This window comes from Macaca fascicularis, chromosome 15, assembly GCF_037993035.2.
Source record: "Macaca fascicularis isolate 582-1 chromosome 15, T2T-MFA8v1.1".
Taxonomy (NCBI): Eukaryota; Metazoa; Chordata; class Mammalia; order Primates; family Cercopithecidae; genus Macaca; species Macaca fascicularis.
The window spans coordinates 79,544,263-79,557,382 of record NC_088389.1 but is presented as its reverse complement, the minus strand read 5'-3'; the positions used below and the strand labels follow the sequence as shown (position 1 = coordinate 79,557,382).

General features: G+C 36.0%; 2 protein-coding genes across 17 annotated transcripts in view; one reads left to right on the top strand and one right to left on the bottom strand.

Moving 5' to 3' along the window:
* The window catches only part of RPS6 (ribosomal protein S6), a 183,954-nt gene that overhangs the window by 123,397 nt on the left and 47,437 nt on the right, over positions 1–13,120 (bottom strand). The gene's annotated exons all lie outside the window — the stretch shown is intronic.
* DENND4C (DENN domain containing 4C) overlaps positions 1–13,120 on the top strand; it is a 147,853-nt gene that overhangs the window by 93,440 nt on the left and 41,293 nt on the right. For 11 of the 16 annotated variants that reach the window (XR_012424671.1, XM_065530479.2, XM_005581654.5 and 8 more), the window contains 7 exons: positions 711–856; positions 2,293–2,328; positions 2,418–2,548; positions 4,390–4,522; positions 8,365–8,571; positions 11,446–11,574; positions 12,728–12,872. Coding sequence is in view for 15 of the 16 variants with exons in the window: in XM_065530479.2 (XP_065386551.1) it covers positions 711–856; positions 2,293–2,328; positions 2,418–2,548; positions 4,390–4,522; positions 8,365–8,571; positions 11,446–11,574; positions 12,728–12,872 (927 nt within the window). In the remaining variant the exon portion in view is untranslated. The remainder of the gene's footprint in view (positions 1–710; positions 857–2,292; positions 2,329–2,417; positions 2,549–4,389; positions 4,523–8,364; positions 8,572–11,445; positions 11,575–12,727; positions 12,873–13,120) is intronic. The other 5 variants (XM_074017389.1, XM_074017388.1, XM_074017387.1 and 2 more) reach the window with 3 other exon arrangements.

The window sequence follows — 13,120 nt, the reverse complement described above, 5'->3', positions numbered from 1 at the left end:
TGAAAAACAATACAGAAATAATGGTCTTGTGACATTAAAGAGGAAGGACATTGGCTCTTTGGAAATTGACTATGGACTCAAGAGTATGCAGAGTATCAGAGAAATTTCTACTTAAAAGTTGTAGAGCTGGAGGTTCCTTATAGGGGATTCAGATTTCAGTGAAGGGGTTGATAGAAGTTAAGTATTTTTCATGGTTTAATTAGGCAGAAGGAGCTATATATGTAGTTACTACAGGTTGAGCTTCCCTAATCTGAAAATCCAAAACCTGGAATGCCCAGAATCTGAAACTTTCTGAGTGCTGACATGATGCCACAAGTGGAAAATTCCACACGTAAGTACTTAACACACACTTTGTTTCATGCACAAGATCATTGAAAAGTATTGTATAACATTCCCTTCAGACTGTGTGTATAATGTATATATGAAACATAAATGAATTTCCTGTTTACTTGGGTCTCATCCCCAAGATATCTGATTGTGCGCATGCAAATATTTCAAAATCTTAAAAAGAAAATTCGAAATCTGAAACACTTTTGGTCCCAAGCATTTCAGATAAGGGATACTCAATTTGTAGAAGCTTCTCTTTAAATGTCGATATATACACATATAGATAAAGAGAATGTAATATAGATAAGTACAAGTTTAATGTTTACTATAATATCGAATTCCAGTTTAAAATTTGAATTTAATTATAATTTTGTTTTCCTCAGGGTTTTTAAAAAGTCGAGATCGTGCCTATGCAAAATTCTATACCCTTTTATCCAAAACACAGATTTTTATTCGTTTCATTGAAGAATGCAGTTTTGTAAGTGATAAAGATACTGGATTAGCATTTTTTGATGATTGCATAGAAAAGGTAAAAGTTTGTACTTATACTAGTGTTTAGAAAAAAAAGTTTGCCTTACCTGTATAATTATCATTGTTATTGTTAGTCTAGAGTGATATAAGGAAGACAGTATAGGGTTGTGTATGTGTGTGTATGTGTTACTGATTCTGGGCTGAATATAAGAATAATTTTCTTTGTGGTATCAAGTTGCTACCACATATAGCCAAGTTTTCTCTTCTTTATTGATTGATCCATTGATTGAAACAGCATCTCATTCTGTCACCCAGGCTGGGTTGCAGTCGCATGATCATAGCTCATTGCAACTTCAAACTTCTTGCCTGAAGTGATTCTCCCACCTTAGCCTTCCGAGTAGCTAGGACTACAGGCATGTGCTACGCCTGGCTAGTTTTTTAAATTTTTAGTAGAGATGAGGTCTCACTGTATTGCCCAGGCTGGTCTCAAACTCCTGGGCTCAAGCGATCCTCCCACCTTGGCCTCACAAATCCTTGGGATTACAGGATGAGCCACCATGTCCAGCCAGTAAATTTTCTCTTTAAATCTCACTTTCATTTACAACTATTGAGTTGTAAAACTAAGAACATTTCCTTGAGCCTTGTGAGTTTTTTTTTTTTTAATTTAAATGAATAAGATTTACTTTAAGATTTAGGTTTTTAAATTAAAAAATGTTTAGTTTTATGGGTAATAGAAGTTGTGTTCTTTTGTTTTAATGTCTTTCCAAATTCTTTTGCCTAGTATGTTTCTTTTGTTCTAATGGAAGATGGAAATGTTAAATTTTAAAGCTTTACCCACCCATCCTAAGGAAGTTAAAATTGATTCTTGACAGCAATGACTTGGTTATAATTTTTCCTAACTTTTAATATAATTCTTATTTTTGCTAAGTAGATCTTGGGGCCAGTTTTTTATGCAAACCGTATATTATATAACATTTGAGATTGTATCCAAAAAAGGTAGAATATTACAACATTAATTTTTTTGGCCCCCTCATGATTCATGTGCCTTAGAAGATTTGAATAATTTTCTCCTATCAGTGTGATCTAAAATTCCAGGTATATAATTAAAACTATTCAACATTTTTGTTTATTTACAAAATTGATATTCCAGTGTCTTCCAGTTATATGAGAAGCTTAATGTCAATCACTAATAAAGGGGCTTAATAGTAATGAAATTTTTTATTTGAGAAGCCAGATAACCTTGTGATTGGTCGTCTTTTGTCTTACGGTTTACAAAATGACTAATCAAAATAGTTTTCTATCCTAATAGCCACAAGTAAAAAATTATGCTTTAGCCTAAGAGTATGTAGTTAGCCTAAAAATATACTTTGCAATGTTTTGTATCAGCCGGTACTGAAAAGGGGTAGTTTTTTTCTAAATCAGAATGTAAGATAAAAATGTCTATTAAATTCATAGTGGACATTTTCATTAGGAATCTATTTTCTTTTTTTCTAGTTGTTTCCTGATAAAGGCACAGAGAAATCAGATAAGGTATGTTTTTCTTAGACTTTAAGGGTTGAAATTTCAGAATTAGATCTTGTTTGTATGCAAATTAATTGGGGAAAAATAATTATTTTCAGGTTGATTTTGATTCAGCAGAAGATACCAGATTGATAGAACTGGATGATTCACAGAAAAGTGAGCATACTGTATTTATAATGCCACCAGAGCCACCTCCTGATGATGGAAGGGACCTGTCACCAAAGTACAGGTAGTAGGAAGTTTTCAAAGAGCTATTTAGGCACAGCCTATTAGTTTCTTTTAATTTTTATTAGTAGATATGTATATTAGTCTTTTGTGAAACTCATTTTCGTTATTAATTTGGTGAACTAATGTAGATAAATATTTTATGGAAATGCCACTAGGTGTTATAATTTAAAAATTGGATGATATTGTCAGATGTTGATCATTGTTTACCTTAGTGTTTGTATTTTAATCTTTAAAAGTTTCAATTCTGAAGAAGAAAAATGTTACTTTTATGAGGCTTCCCGCTCACTTTGGGAGTTTTATTGTTGATACAAAGACTGTGAAATTCTTATGAATTGGTAATTTTCCGAGAAAACTTAAGGTAGAGGGCCAGGAATTTACTCTTTTTTAAGATAAAAGATAGGATTTGGATGTGACTCTTTTAAGAAATTAGAATGGATTTTGTAGTTTTTTTATTACTATAAATTTAATAAATTTAGAAAATCAAACGAAAATGGAAAACTAATACATCATTCTAGCACCAGTACTTGTGTCTCTTGACAATTGTGGGCATGTATTTATGTGGATTTATGTGTGTATGTATTGCATGTATGAGTTCATCAGGTAGATTCCCTTTGTAATCTATGTTTGCCTTTAGTGGTCTGAACATTTTCCCATGCCATTAAGTATTTTTGTGCCTTATCATTTGTAATGACCACATTGTATGCATTTATTATGATTTATTTAACTAGCCTCTTACGGATTTGTTTGTAGTTATTTGCTGTCTATATCTTTGTGTACGTACACAGTTATTGTCTTAGGCTGTGTTTCTAAAAAAATTTCTAAAATGGAAAGTAAAGTAAGTACCTTCCTAAAATAGAGAATTAATGTATAATATCAAGAGGACTGCATCAGAATGAAGAATATATCTGGGATTGAATGGGTTAATTAAATACTATTTTGATTTCATGTTAACTATAGAATTCTTTTCTACTTTGGCTTAACTGCTAGAAATTGGAATGCAGATACTGACAAACAAGATAAAAAAAAATATGGAAAGGCAATATCTCCTGGAAGAAAATTGGCCAAAAGAAATAAGTAGACAATTTCCAAGAAAGCCAAAGTCAATAATATAAAAATATGTTATGGTTTTCTGCATTCAAAGAAATGCAAACCAAATTGATGAACAGAAACTTTTGACATTGAGAATAGGTTATGCTAGTAGTTAGAATGTATGTTTAAGTATAATCTTTTTTGAAATAATTTGATATTAATTATAATAATTTTAATTCTTTTGATAAACATGGACCTAGCAAATTCTATTATTGGATATTCATCCTATGAAATTAAGCAAAAGTATTCACAAAGATATACATATGAAAATATTTAATTGGAGAAATTTAGAAACAATCTACAACCTCATAATGTCCAGCAGTGAAAAACTGCTTAAATTGTGGTACATCCTTAAAATAAAAATTTTATGGATTTTTTTATTTTATATACCTATGCAAGGTAATTTTATGAAGAAAAACATAAAATTATGAAGTATACTAAAATTTTTTAAAACATAAATTATGGAATACATGGATTCTCTTGAAGGAGTTATTTCTCCCTTTAATCAGAGTTTTCTGTGGTTTAGAGATTGATTGAAAATAACAAGTAGGGTGGGGAAGAGACAAAATTTTCATGAAGGTGGTCTCTGTATGTTTTATCATTTAAAAATTTTAAAAAGTATTTTTTCTATATAAGCATTTAAAATAATGTTGGGTACTATTTGAAGTTTAGAAATATTTGCGTAAACGCTGGAATAATATGAAGAGTTGGTGTGTTTTAAATCAGCAGTTCTATTTTTGCTTTTTATTTTAGTTACAAATACTTTCCAAGACTGGACCTTAAGCTTTTTGACAGACCGCAGGAGTTGAAACTTTGTTTTAGTAGACACCCTACTGGGAGTAGCATTACAAAGAGTCCAGCTCTCATGGCTAAGAGAACTAAACAGGTCAGATATTCTTTATCTAATACATGTTCATTTAATATGTAAAATATGTATATGCGATATGCAGCTCATAGTTTAGAATGATCACCCACAACAACCATTTGAAGACTCACTATGGTTGTTATTGAATTTAACTAGATTTCTTGCAAGCCTACTTAAAATATCAAGTCTGGGCCGAGCATGGTAGCTCATGCCTGTAATCCCAGCACTTTGGGAGGCTGAGGTGAGCAAATCACTTGAGGTCAGGAGTTAGAGACCAGCCTGGCCAACTTGGTGAAACCCCATCTCCATTAAAAATACAAAAATAAGCCGGGTATGGTGGCAGGCGCCTGTGATCCCAGCTACTTGGGAGGCTGAGGCAGGAGAATCGCTTGAACCCGGGAGATGGAGGTTGCAGTGAGCCGAGATTGTGCCACTGCACTCCAGCCTGGGCGACAAGAGTGAAACTCCATCTCAAAAAAGTCTGTCTATCTATTAATCTATCTGTCTGTCTGTCTATCTATCTATCTATCTATCTATCTATCTATCTGTCAATCAGTCAAGGCTGAAGTTTTCGAATGCTTATGTTTATGCTTTAAGACTATCCATAGGAATTGGCCGGGTGCGGTGGCTCATGCCTGTAATCCCAGCACTTTGGGAGGCCGAGGCAGGCGGATCACCTGAGGTGGGGAGTTTGAGACCAACCTGACCAACATGGAGAAACCCCGTCTCTACTAAAAATACAAAATTAGCCAGGCATGGTGGTGCATGCCTATAATCCCAGCTACTCGGGAGGCTGAGGCAGGAGAGTTGCTTGAACCTGGGAGACGGAGGTTGTGGTGAGCTGGGATTGAGCTATTGCACTCCAGCCTGTGCAACAGGAGCAAAATCTGTCTCAAGAAAAAAAAAAAAAAAAGAGTGTAGGAACCAAATATACTTTTTAGAAAACTTAATTGAAATATAATTCATATACCATACAGCATACCCACTTAAAGTGTATGATTTGGTGGCTTTTAGTATAATTACAGGTTTGTACAACCACCCCCACAATTAATTTTAGAATATTTTCATCAACCCCAAAAGAAAGTTTGCATCCTTTAGCCATTAACCCCAGTTCTCAATCCCCAGCAGCCCTAGGCAACCACAAGTCTGTTTTCTGTCTATAAATTTGTCTATTCTGAGCATTTCACCAGTAGAACTGCATAATATGTATTCTTTTGTTACTGGCTTCTTTCATTTAGTGTAACATTTCAGGATTCATCCATGTTGCAGCATATATCAGTAATAATTTTTATTGCTGAATAATATTCCATTGTATGGATATACCATATTTTATTTGTTCATAAACATGTGGCTGCTTCCTACTTTTTGGCTATTACGAATATTGCAAATGAACATTTGTGTATAAATGTTTGTTTGGATGTATGTTTTTATTTTTCGGGGGGTTATATATCTAGGAGTAAATTGCTATGTCAAATGGTTACTCTGTGTTCAACCCTTTGAGGCACTTCCAGGCTGTTTTCCAAAGTGGCTGCACCACTTTCCATTCCCACCAGCAGTGTGTGAGGGTTCCAGTTTTACAACATATCCTTGTCAATTCTTGTTATTGTTTGTCTTTTTGATTATAGCCGTTTAGTGAGTATGAAGTTGTATTTTAAATTTGCATTTCCCTAATGGCTAATGTAAATATACTTTATTCCAAGTATTATAATCCAAAGGGAGTTAACTTAGGACAACTAGACATCTTGCTTTATTACTATATGTGATTTAGGTATAAAGAACTAAGCTGTGGTTACATATGAGTTAAAATTAAACATCCTTTATACATACACTGACATTTTAGGGATCTTCAAAATGTGGAAAATTTCACGATGAAAATCTTAGTTCAGATTTTACTAATTTATGGGATAGCCCCCTAAATCCTAGAGATATCCTGAGGTATTTCCTAATTTCATTCATACAGTTCATATTTCTTTCAGTTTTTCGAAGAGAATACTAAAGAATTTTTTTTTTACTGTTACCAGCTAACAAAAGGCAAATTTCTAAAATGAGAAAATTTTGCTAACTCAGCCTCTAAATCTCATTTATAGCAGAATTTTTTTTTCAGGCTAACAAAAAGAAAAGAACCATAGGATCTTAGAAAAACAAGGGCATATGTTTTTAAATATATACTGAAGTATTGTGGAGATTGAGCTCAAAAGTAAAATATACCAAGTTTTTTTGTTTTTGTTTTTGTTTTGTTTTTTTTAGGGTGGAGTCTCGCTGTGTCACCCAGGCTGGAGTGCAGTGGCACAATCTCGGCTCACTGCAACCTCCGTCTCCCAGGCTCAAGCGATTTTCCTGCCTCAGCCTCCTGAGTGGCTGGGATTACAGGCACCCACCACCACACCCAGCTAATTTTTGTATTTTTAGTAGAGACGGGGCTTTACCATGTTGGCCAGGATGATCTCAATATCTTGACCTTGTGATCCACCTGCCTCGGCTTCCCAAAGTGCTGGGATTATAGACATGAGCCACCATGCCCGGCCTCCAAATTTTTTTATTTAGAACGTAGACTAGTGGAAGAATCTTTAGTGCAAAGCATAAAATGGCATTCTGATATATGTGATAGGCTCTGTAGTTTCTGGGAATATATATAGTTTGATAAAGCCCAGCAGATGGCTGGGCACGGCAGTTCACTTCTATGATCCCAGCACTTTGGGAGGCTGAGGCGGGCGGATCACCTGAGGTCAGAGTTCGAGACCAGCCTGGCCAATGTGGTGAAACTCTGTCTCTACTAAAAATACACACAAAAAAATTAGCTGGGCATGGTGGTGGGTGCCTGTAATCCCAGCTACTCAGGAGGCTGAGGCAGGAGAATCACTTGAACCCAGGAGGTGGGGGTTGCAGTGAGCTGAGATCACGCCATTGCACTCCAGCCTTGGTGACAAAAGCAAGACTCCATCTAAAAAAAAAAAAAAAAGCTCAGCAGATGATTTTGATACCCTATTCTCTCTTCTACCTAAATCAGAATGAAAAGCTGAACTAGAAAACACGACTATCAAACTAGGAGGTGGGAAAGTTTATGTTGACTGCAAAGGAGTAGATTTTTTTGTTGTTGTTGTTGTTTTTGAGACGGAGTCTCCCTCTGTTGCCAGAGTGCAGTGATGCAGTCTTGGCTCACTACAACCTCCGACTCTCTGGTTCAAACAATTCTCCTGCCTCAACCTCCGGAGTAGCTGGGACCACAGGCACACGCCACCACGCCCGGCTAATTTTCGTATTTTAAGTACAGACCGGGTTTCACCATGTTGGCCAGGCTGGTCTTGATCTCCTGACCTTGTAATCCGTCCGCCTTGGCCTCCCAAAGTGCTAGGATTACGGGCATGAGCCACCGTACCTGGCCAGAAATAGGTCTTTTTTAAGGAACATGTCAGTGAGGGAGTTAACATAGACTGTAGCTTGGGAAGACAGAGTGGAAATCTTGGCAGGAGATAGCCTAGAGCATCTCAAACTTTAGCGAAGGGAAGAGTGAGAAGAATATCACTTTTTCACCCATCAAAAATGAGTTCCTTGTTTGTAAAAGACATGTTATGAGCCATTCTAATACAAAAAGATGAATGATATTTGCTCTTAATTTCTACTCTGTTAAGAGACATATGCTTGCTAACAAATAGTTTTGGTATAGTATGAAATATTATTGTAAATGAATGTTCAGGGGAACCGTTAGCACTAATAAGCAGGAAGCTACTCACAAAAGTCAACTTTGAAGTGCTTGATTTTAGGGGTCAAGTTTTACTTAAATTCTCCTCTCCCTTTTCCTTCTCACTTCTTCCCTCACCCTAATGAATTTTAATAAATATTGTAATATTTTATTCTCTTTCTAGGAAATAAAAACAGCTCATAAATTGGCGAAGAGATGTTATACAAATCCATCACAGTGGGCCAAGTGTCTGTTCAGTCATTGTTACAGTTTATGGTTTATTTGTCTTCCGGCCTATGTTAGGGTTTCTCATCCTAAAGTCAGAGCACTTCAGCAGGCATATGATGTACTTATTAAGATGAGGAAAACAGATGTGGATCCCTTAGATGAGGCAAGTATAACAAATTGACATTGTTTCTAAGGTAAATTTTATTTTTGTACTTCTAATAAAATTTGGATCTAAGTTGCTTTAAAGTGTGCTCAAGCATTTTCATTAAGCAGGAAAGATAAAACTATTACTCTGTTACATGGAGCTGATGCTTGTGTTTATTTTTTATTTTACTTATTTATTTGTTTTTGAGACAGAGTCTCACTCTGTCACCCAGGCTGGAGTTCAGTGGTGAGTCCTTGGCTCACTTCAGCCTCTGCCTCCTGGATTCAGACAGCTCTTGTGCTTCCCGAGTAGCTGGAATTGTAGGCACATGTCACCATACCTGGCTAATTTTTTTTTTTTTTTTTTTGTATTTTTGATAGAGATGGGGTCTCACCATGTTGGCCAGGCTGGTCTCAAACTCCTGGCCTCAATGATCTGCCTGCCTCAGCTCTCAGTGCTGGGATTACAGGCATGTGCCATCATGTCTGGCCATGTTTGTTATTTTTAAAGAGATGGAGTCTTGCTCCTCTCTCGCCCAGGCTGGAGTGCAGTTGAATGGTCATGACTCACTGCAGCTTTGAACTCCTGGGCTCAAGCAATTCTCCCACCTGTCTCCCAAGTAGCTAGGACTTCAGGCATACAGTCCTGTGCCTGGCATATGGTTTTTCTTCTTTTGATTTTTTTTATTTTTAAAGAATGGAGCCTAACTTTTTTGCTCAGGCTGGTATTGAACTCCTGGCTCTTGAACCCCCACCTTGGCCTCCCAAAGTGCAGGGACTGCAGGCATGAGCCACTGTGGCTGGCTTCCTTTTGTTCTTTTAACTTTGTTGGGGAGCAGATAGGGAATAGGCTTTTAGTAAGTGGCTTTCCACTAAGGACCTGTGTCCTAAGGTGAGTTATATAATCTATTTAAAGATATATATTAAAAATATATATTTTTATTAAAAAATATTTATACTCAAAAAAAAAAATATATATATATATATATACTCGTGCCCAAGCTGGAGTGCAGTGGCACTATCACAGCTCACTGCAGCCTAGAACTTCAGGGCTCAAGCAATCTTCCTGCCTCAGCCTCCCAAGTAGCTGGGATTACAGGTGCACAGCACCACATCTAATATTTTAGTTTTATTTTTTGTAGAGATGGGGTCTTGATATGTTGCCTGGGCTGGTCTCAAACTCATGGTGTCAAGCCATCCTTCTGCTTGGCCTCCCAAAGTGCCAAGATTATAGATACGAGCCGCTGCACCTGGCCTATGTAACTTGTTTGTATTTTGGATTATCTATTTGAAAATGTAGCTTTGAGCTTCTCAACTTTGGCACTATTGATGTTTTGGCCCACATAATTGTTTATTTTAGGGGCCTGTCTTGTGTCTTGTACATTGTGTAGGATGTTTAGTAGTATCCCTGGCCTCTACCAACTATATGCCTCTGTTTCCCTGCACAGATCATGACAATCAAAAATGTTCCCAGAGAACAAAATTGCTCCTGGAGAACCACCGAGGTAGATAATAATAGTTAGTACCTTAATTGTAGGTTAGTTTGAAGGTTAAATCACTTAATATACTTAAAGTGCCTGGTTCATAGTAAGCACTCAGTGAATGATGTACTAGGCATTTTCATGCATTTTCTCTCTCAAGCCTTAGAAACCATCCTAAGAAGTAGATACTGATACTATCCAGTTAATGGTTGAGGAAACTGAGGCACTTATTTAGCTTTTTCCAATGCTATTTTTCCCTTAAAAATTTTTTTTTGGTGTTAAGATAACTATAAATGATATTTTGAACTAGATTGGAATTACAAATGAAAAGTCTTTGTTAACAATGTTATAGTATATTTAACTGTCTTCTCATTCTTTTGAAGACAAATCCTATTTGTTCTATAGGCATTTTGGAGATACTGTCTTTAATTCCTTTGGCATTGAATGGAAATCATAGTGATTGGGGAGAGAGAGACTTTAATTATACTTGATTTTATTTATATTTATTTATTTATTTATTTAGAGACAGTTTTACTCTTTTCCTCCAGGCTAGAGTGCAGTGGTGCAGTCTCGGCTCACTACAATCTCCGACTCCTGGGTTCCAGCAATTCTACTGCCTCACTCTCCCAAGTAGCTGGGACTATAAGTGCATGCCACCACGCATGGCTAATTTTTGTATTTTTTTTTTGTAGCGATGGGGTTTCACTGTGTTGGCCAGGCTGATCTCAAACTCCTGACCTCAGGTGATCTGCCTGCGTGGGCCTGCCAAAATTCTGGGATTACGGGCGTGAGCCATTGCTCCCAGCCTCTATCTTTGATTTTAGAAATGAATTACCTCTCAAATTATGAGGAGTAATAGTTTTTCTCTTTGTGGTGATTTAGTTACTCAAACAAATAGAACATGGACACATATGTCTTATATGAAATAGTTAATAATGATGATACTTGCATTAATGAATAGATTTTTGTTTTGTTTTGTTTTGAGACAGAGTTTCACTCTGTCGCCCACGCTGGAGTGCAGTGGTGTGATCTGGGCTCATTACAAAGTCTGCCCCCTGGGTTCAAGCAATTCTCATGCCTCAGCCTCCCAAGTAGCTGGGATGACAGGTATGCACCACCATGCCCATCTAATTTTTGTACTATTAGTAGATATGGGGTTTCACCATGTTGGCCAGGTTGGTCTCAAACTCCTGACCTCAGGTGATGCACCCGCCTCAGCCTCCCTAAGTGCTGTGAGGTGTGAGCCACTGCACCCAGCCTGAATAGGTCTTAAAAATAATTTGCTGAGATGCTCAAATAGAACAAAGGAGAAAATACTGCTTTATAGTAACTTCATGGAAATAATTCAGTAAAATCTCTACAATTCATAGTATACTAATTACTGACACTTCCATTTTTTTTTCTTTTGTTAGGTGTGCTATCGAGTAGTGATGCAGCTTTGTGGACTTTGGGGTCATCCTGTTTTAGCAGTGAGAGTCTTATTTGAAATGAAAACTGCTAGGATAAAGCCTAATGCCATTACTTATGGTTATTATAATAAGGTAAGTAGGATCGACAGTAGGCAAGTTGTGGTGCTTATCGAGAATGATTATTTTGTATAGCTTTTGTTATTCATGAAACTCCTATTAAAGGAGGTTTTGGAATATGTTTATTTTTTTAAAATTGACAAAAAGTGTATATATTTTTCATGTACAATATGATGTTTTGAGATATGTATATTGTGGAATGGCTCAATTGAACTGTTAAGTAATTAAAATATGCCTTCACGTACTTACCATTGTTTTGTGGTGAGAACACTTCTAGTCTCTTAGCAATTTTCAAAATACAATCTGTTGTTATTAACTGTAGTCCCCATGTTGTTTAATAGATCTCTTGAATTTATTTCTCCTATCGAACTGAAATTTTGTATCCTTTGACCAACATCTTCCAATACCCCCTTTCCCCTCACCTCCCAAAGCCCCTGGTAACGATAGTTCTAATCTCTACTTTTATGGGTGTCACTTTCTTGGATCTCATATATATGTGAGATCATGTGGTATTTGTCTTTTTGTGCCTGGCTTATTTCACTTACTATAATGTCCTCTGGGTTCATTCATATTGTCACAAATGACTGGGTTTCCTTTTGTATTTCAGCCTGAATAGTATTTCATTGTGTATATATACCACATTTTCTTCATTCATACATTGATGAACACTTAGGTTGATTTCATATCTTGGTTATTGTGAATAATGCTGCAATAAACATGGGAGTACAGATCTGTCTTCAATATACTGATTTCATTTCTTTTGCATATCTATACCCAGTAATAGGATTGTTGGATGGTATGGTAGTTCTAGTTTTAATATTTTTAGGAAACTCTATACTGTTTTTGAGGAATCTTTTTAATGACTGTACTAATTGCATTTCCACCAAGAGTGTGTAGGGGTTCTTTTGTCCACATCCTTAATCAACATCTTTTGTTTTTTTGACAATAGTGATTCTAACAAGTACGAGGTGATAAGATATCTCATTGTAGTCTTACTTTGCATTTCTCTCATGTTTAGTAATGTTTAGCATTTTTTTATATACCTCTTGGCCAGTATAACTGTTTATATTTGTGTGTATATATATAAACATATACACACACATATGTATGAATTTTTAAAATCAGATATTGCTAATTAACATTATTTTTACCCTTATTTTACCTTTAGGTAGTTTTGGAGAGCCCGTGGCCTAGCAGTACCCGCAGTGGTATCTTCTTATGGACGAAGGTACGGAATGTGGTACATGGCTTGGCACAGTTTAGGCAGCCGCTTAAAAAGACTGTGCAAAGGTCACAGGTCTCCTCAATATCAGGTAATACATGTGATTAGAAATATACTTCCTTGCTGAACCATGAGCTTTATAGGCATATGAATTTTTAGCTATGTGAAGTAGAAAACTTAAATTCTGGTAGACATTTTCACATACATTTAAAGACAGATTATCTTAGTCCAAAATTGTTTTTGTTTTTTTCCAGAAATTTAGAAAGTGTTCTGCAACTATAAATGAACTGTGGGTCATTCATGTTTAGTGTAAGAGATTATCAATGCATGAGTTATTGA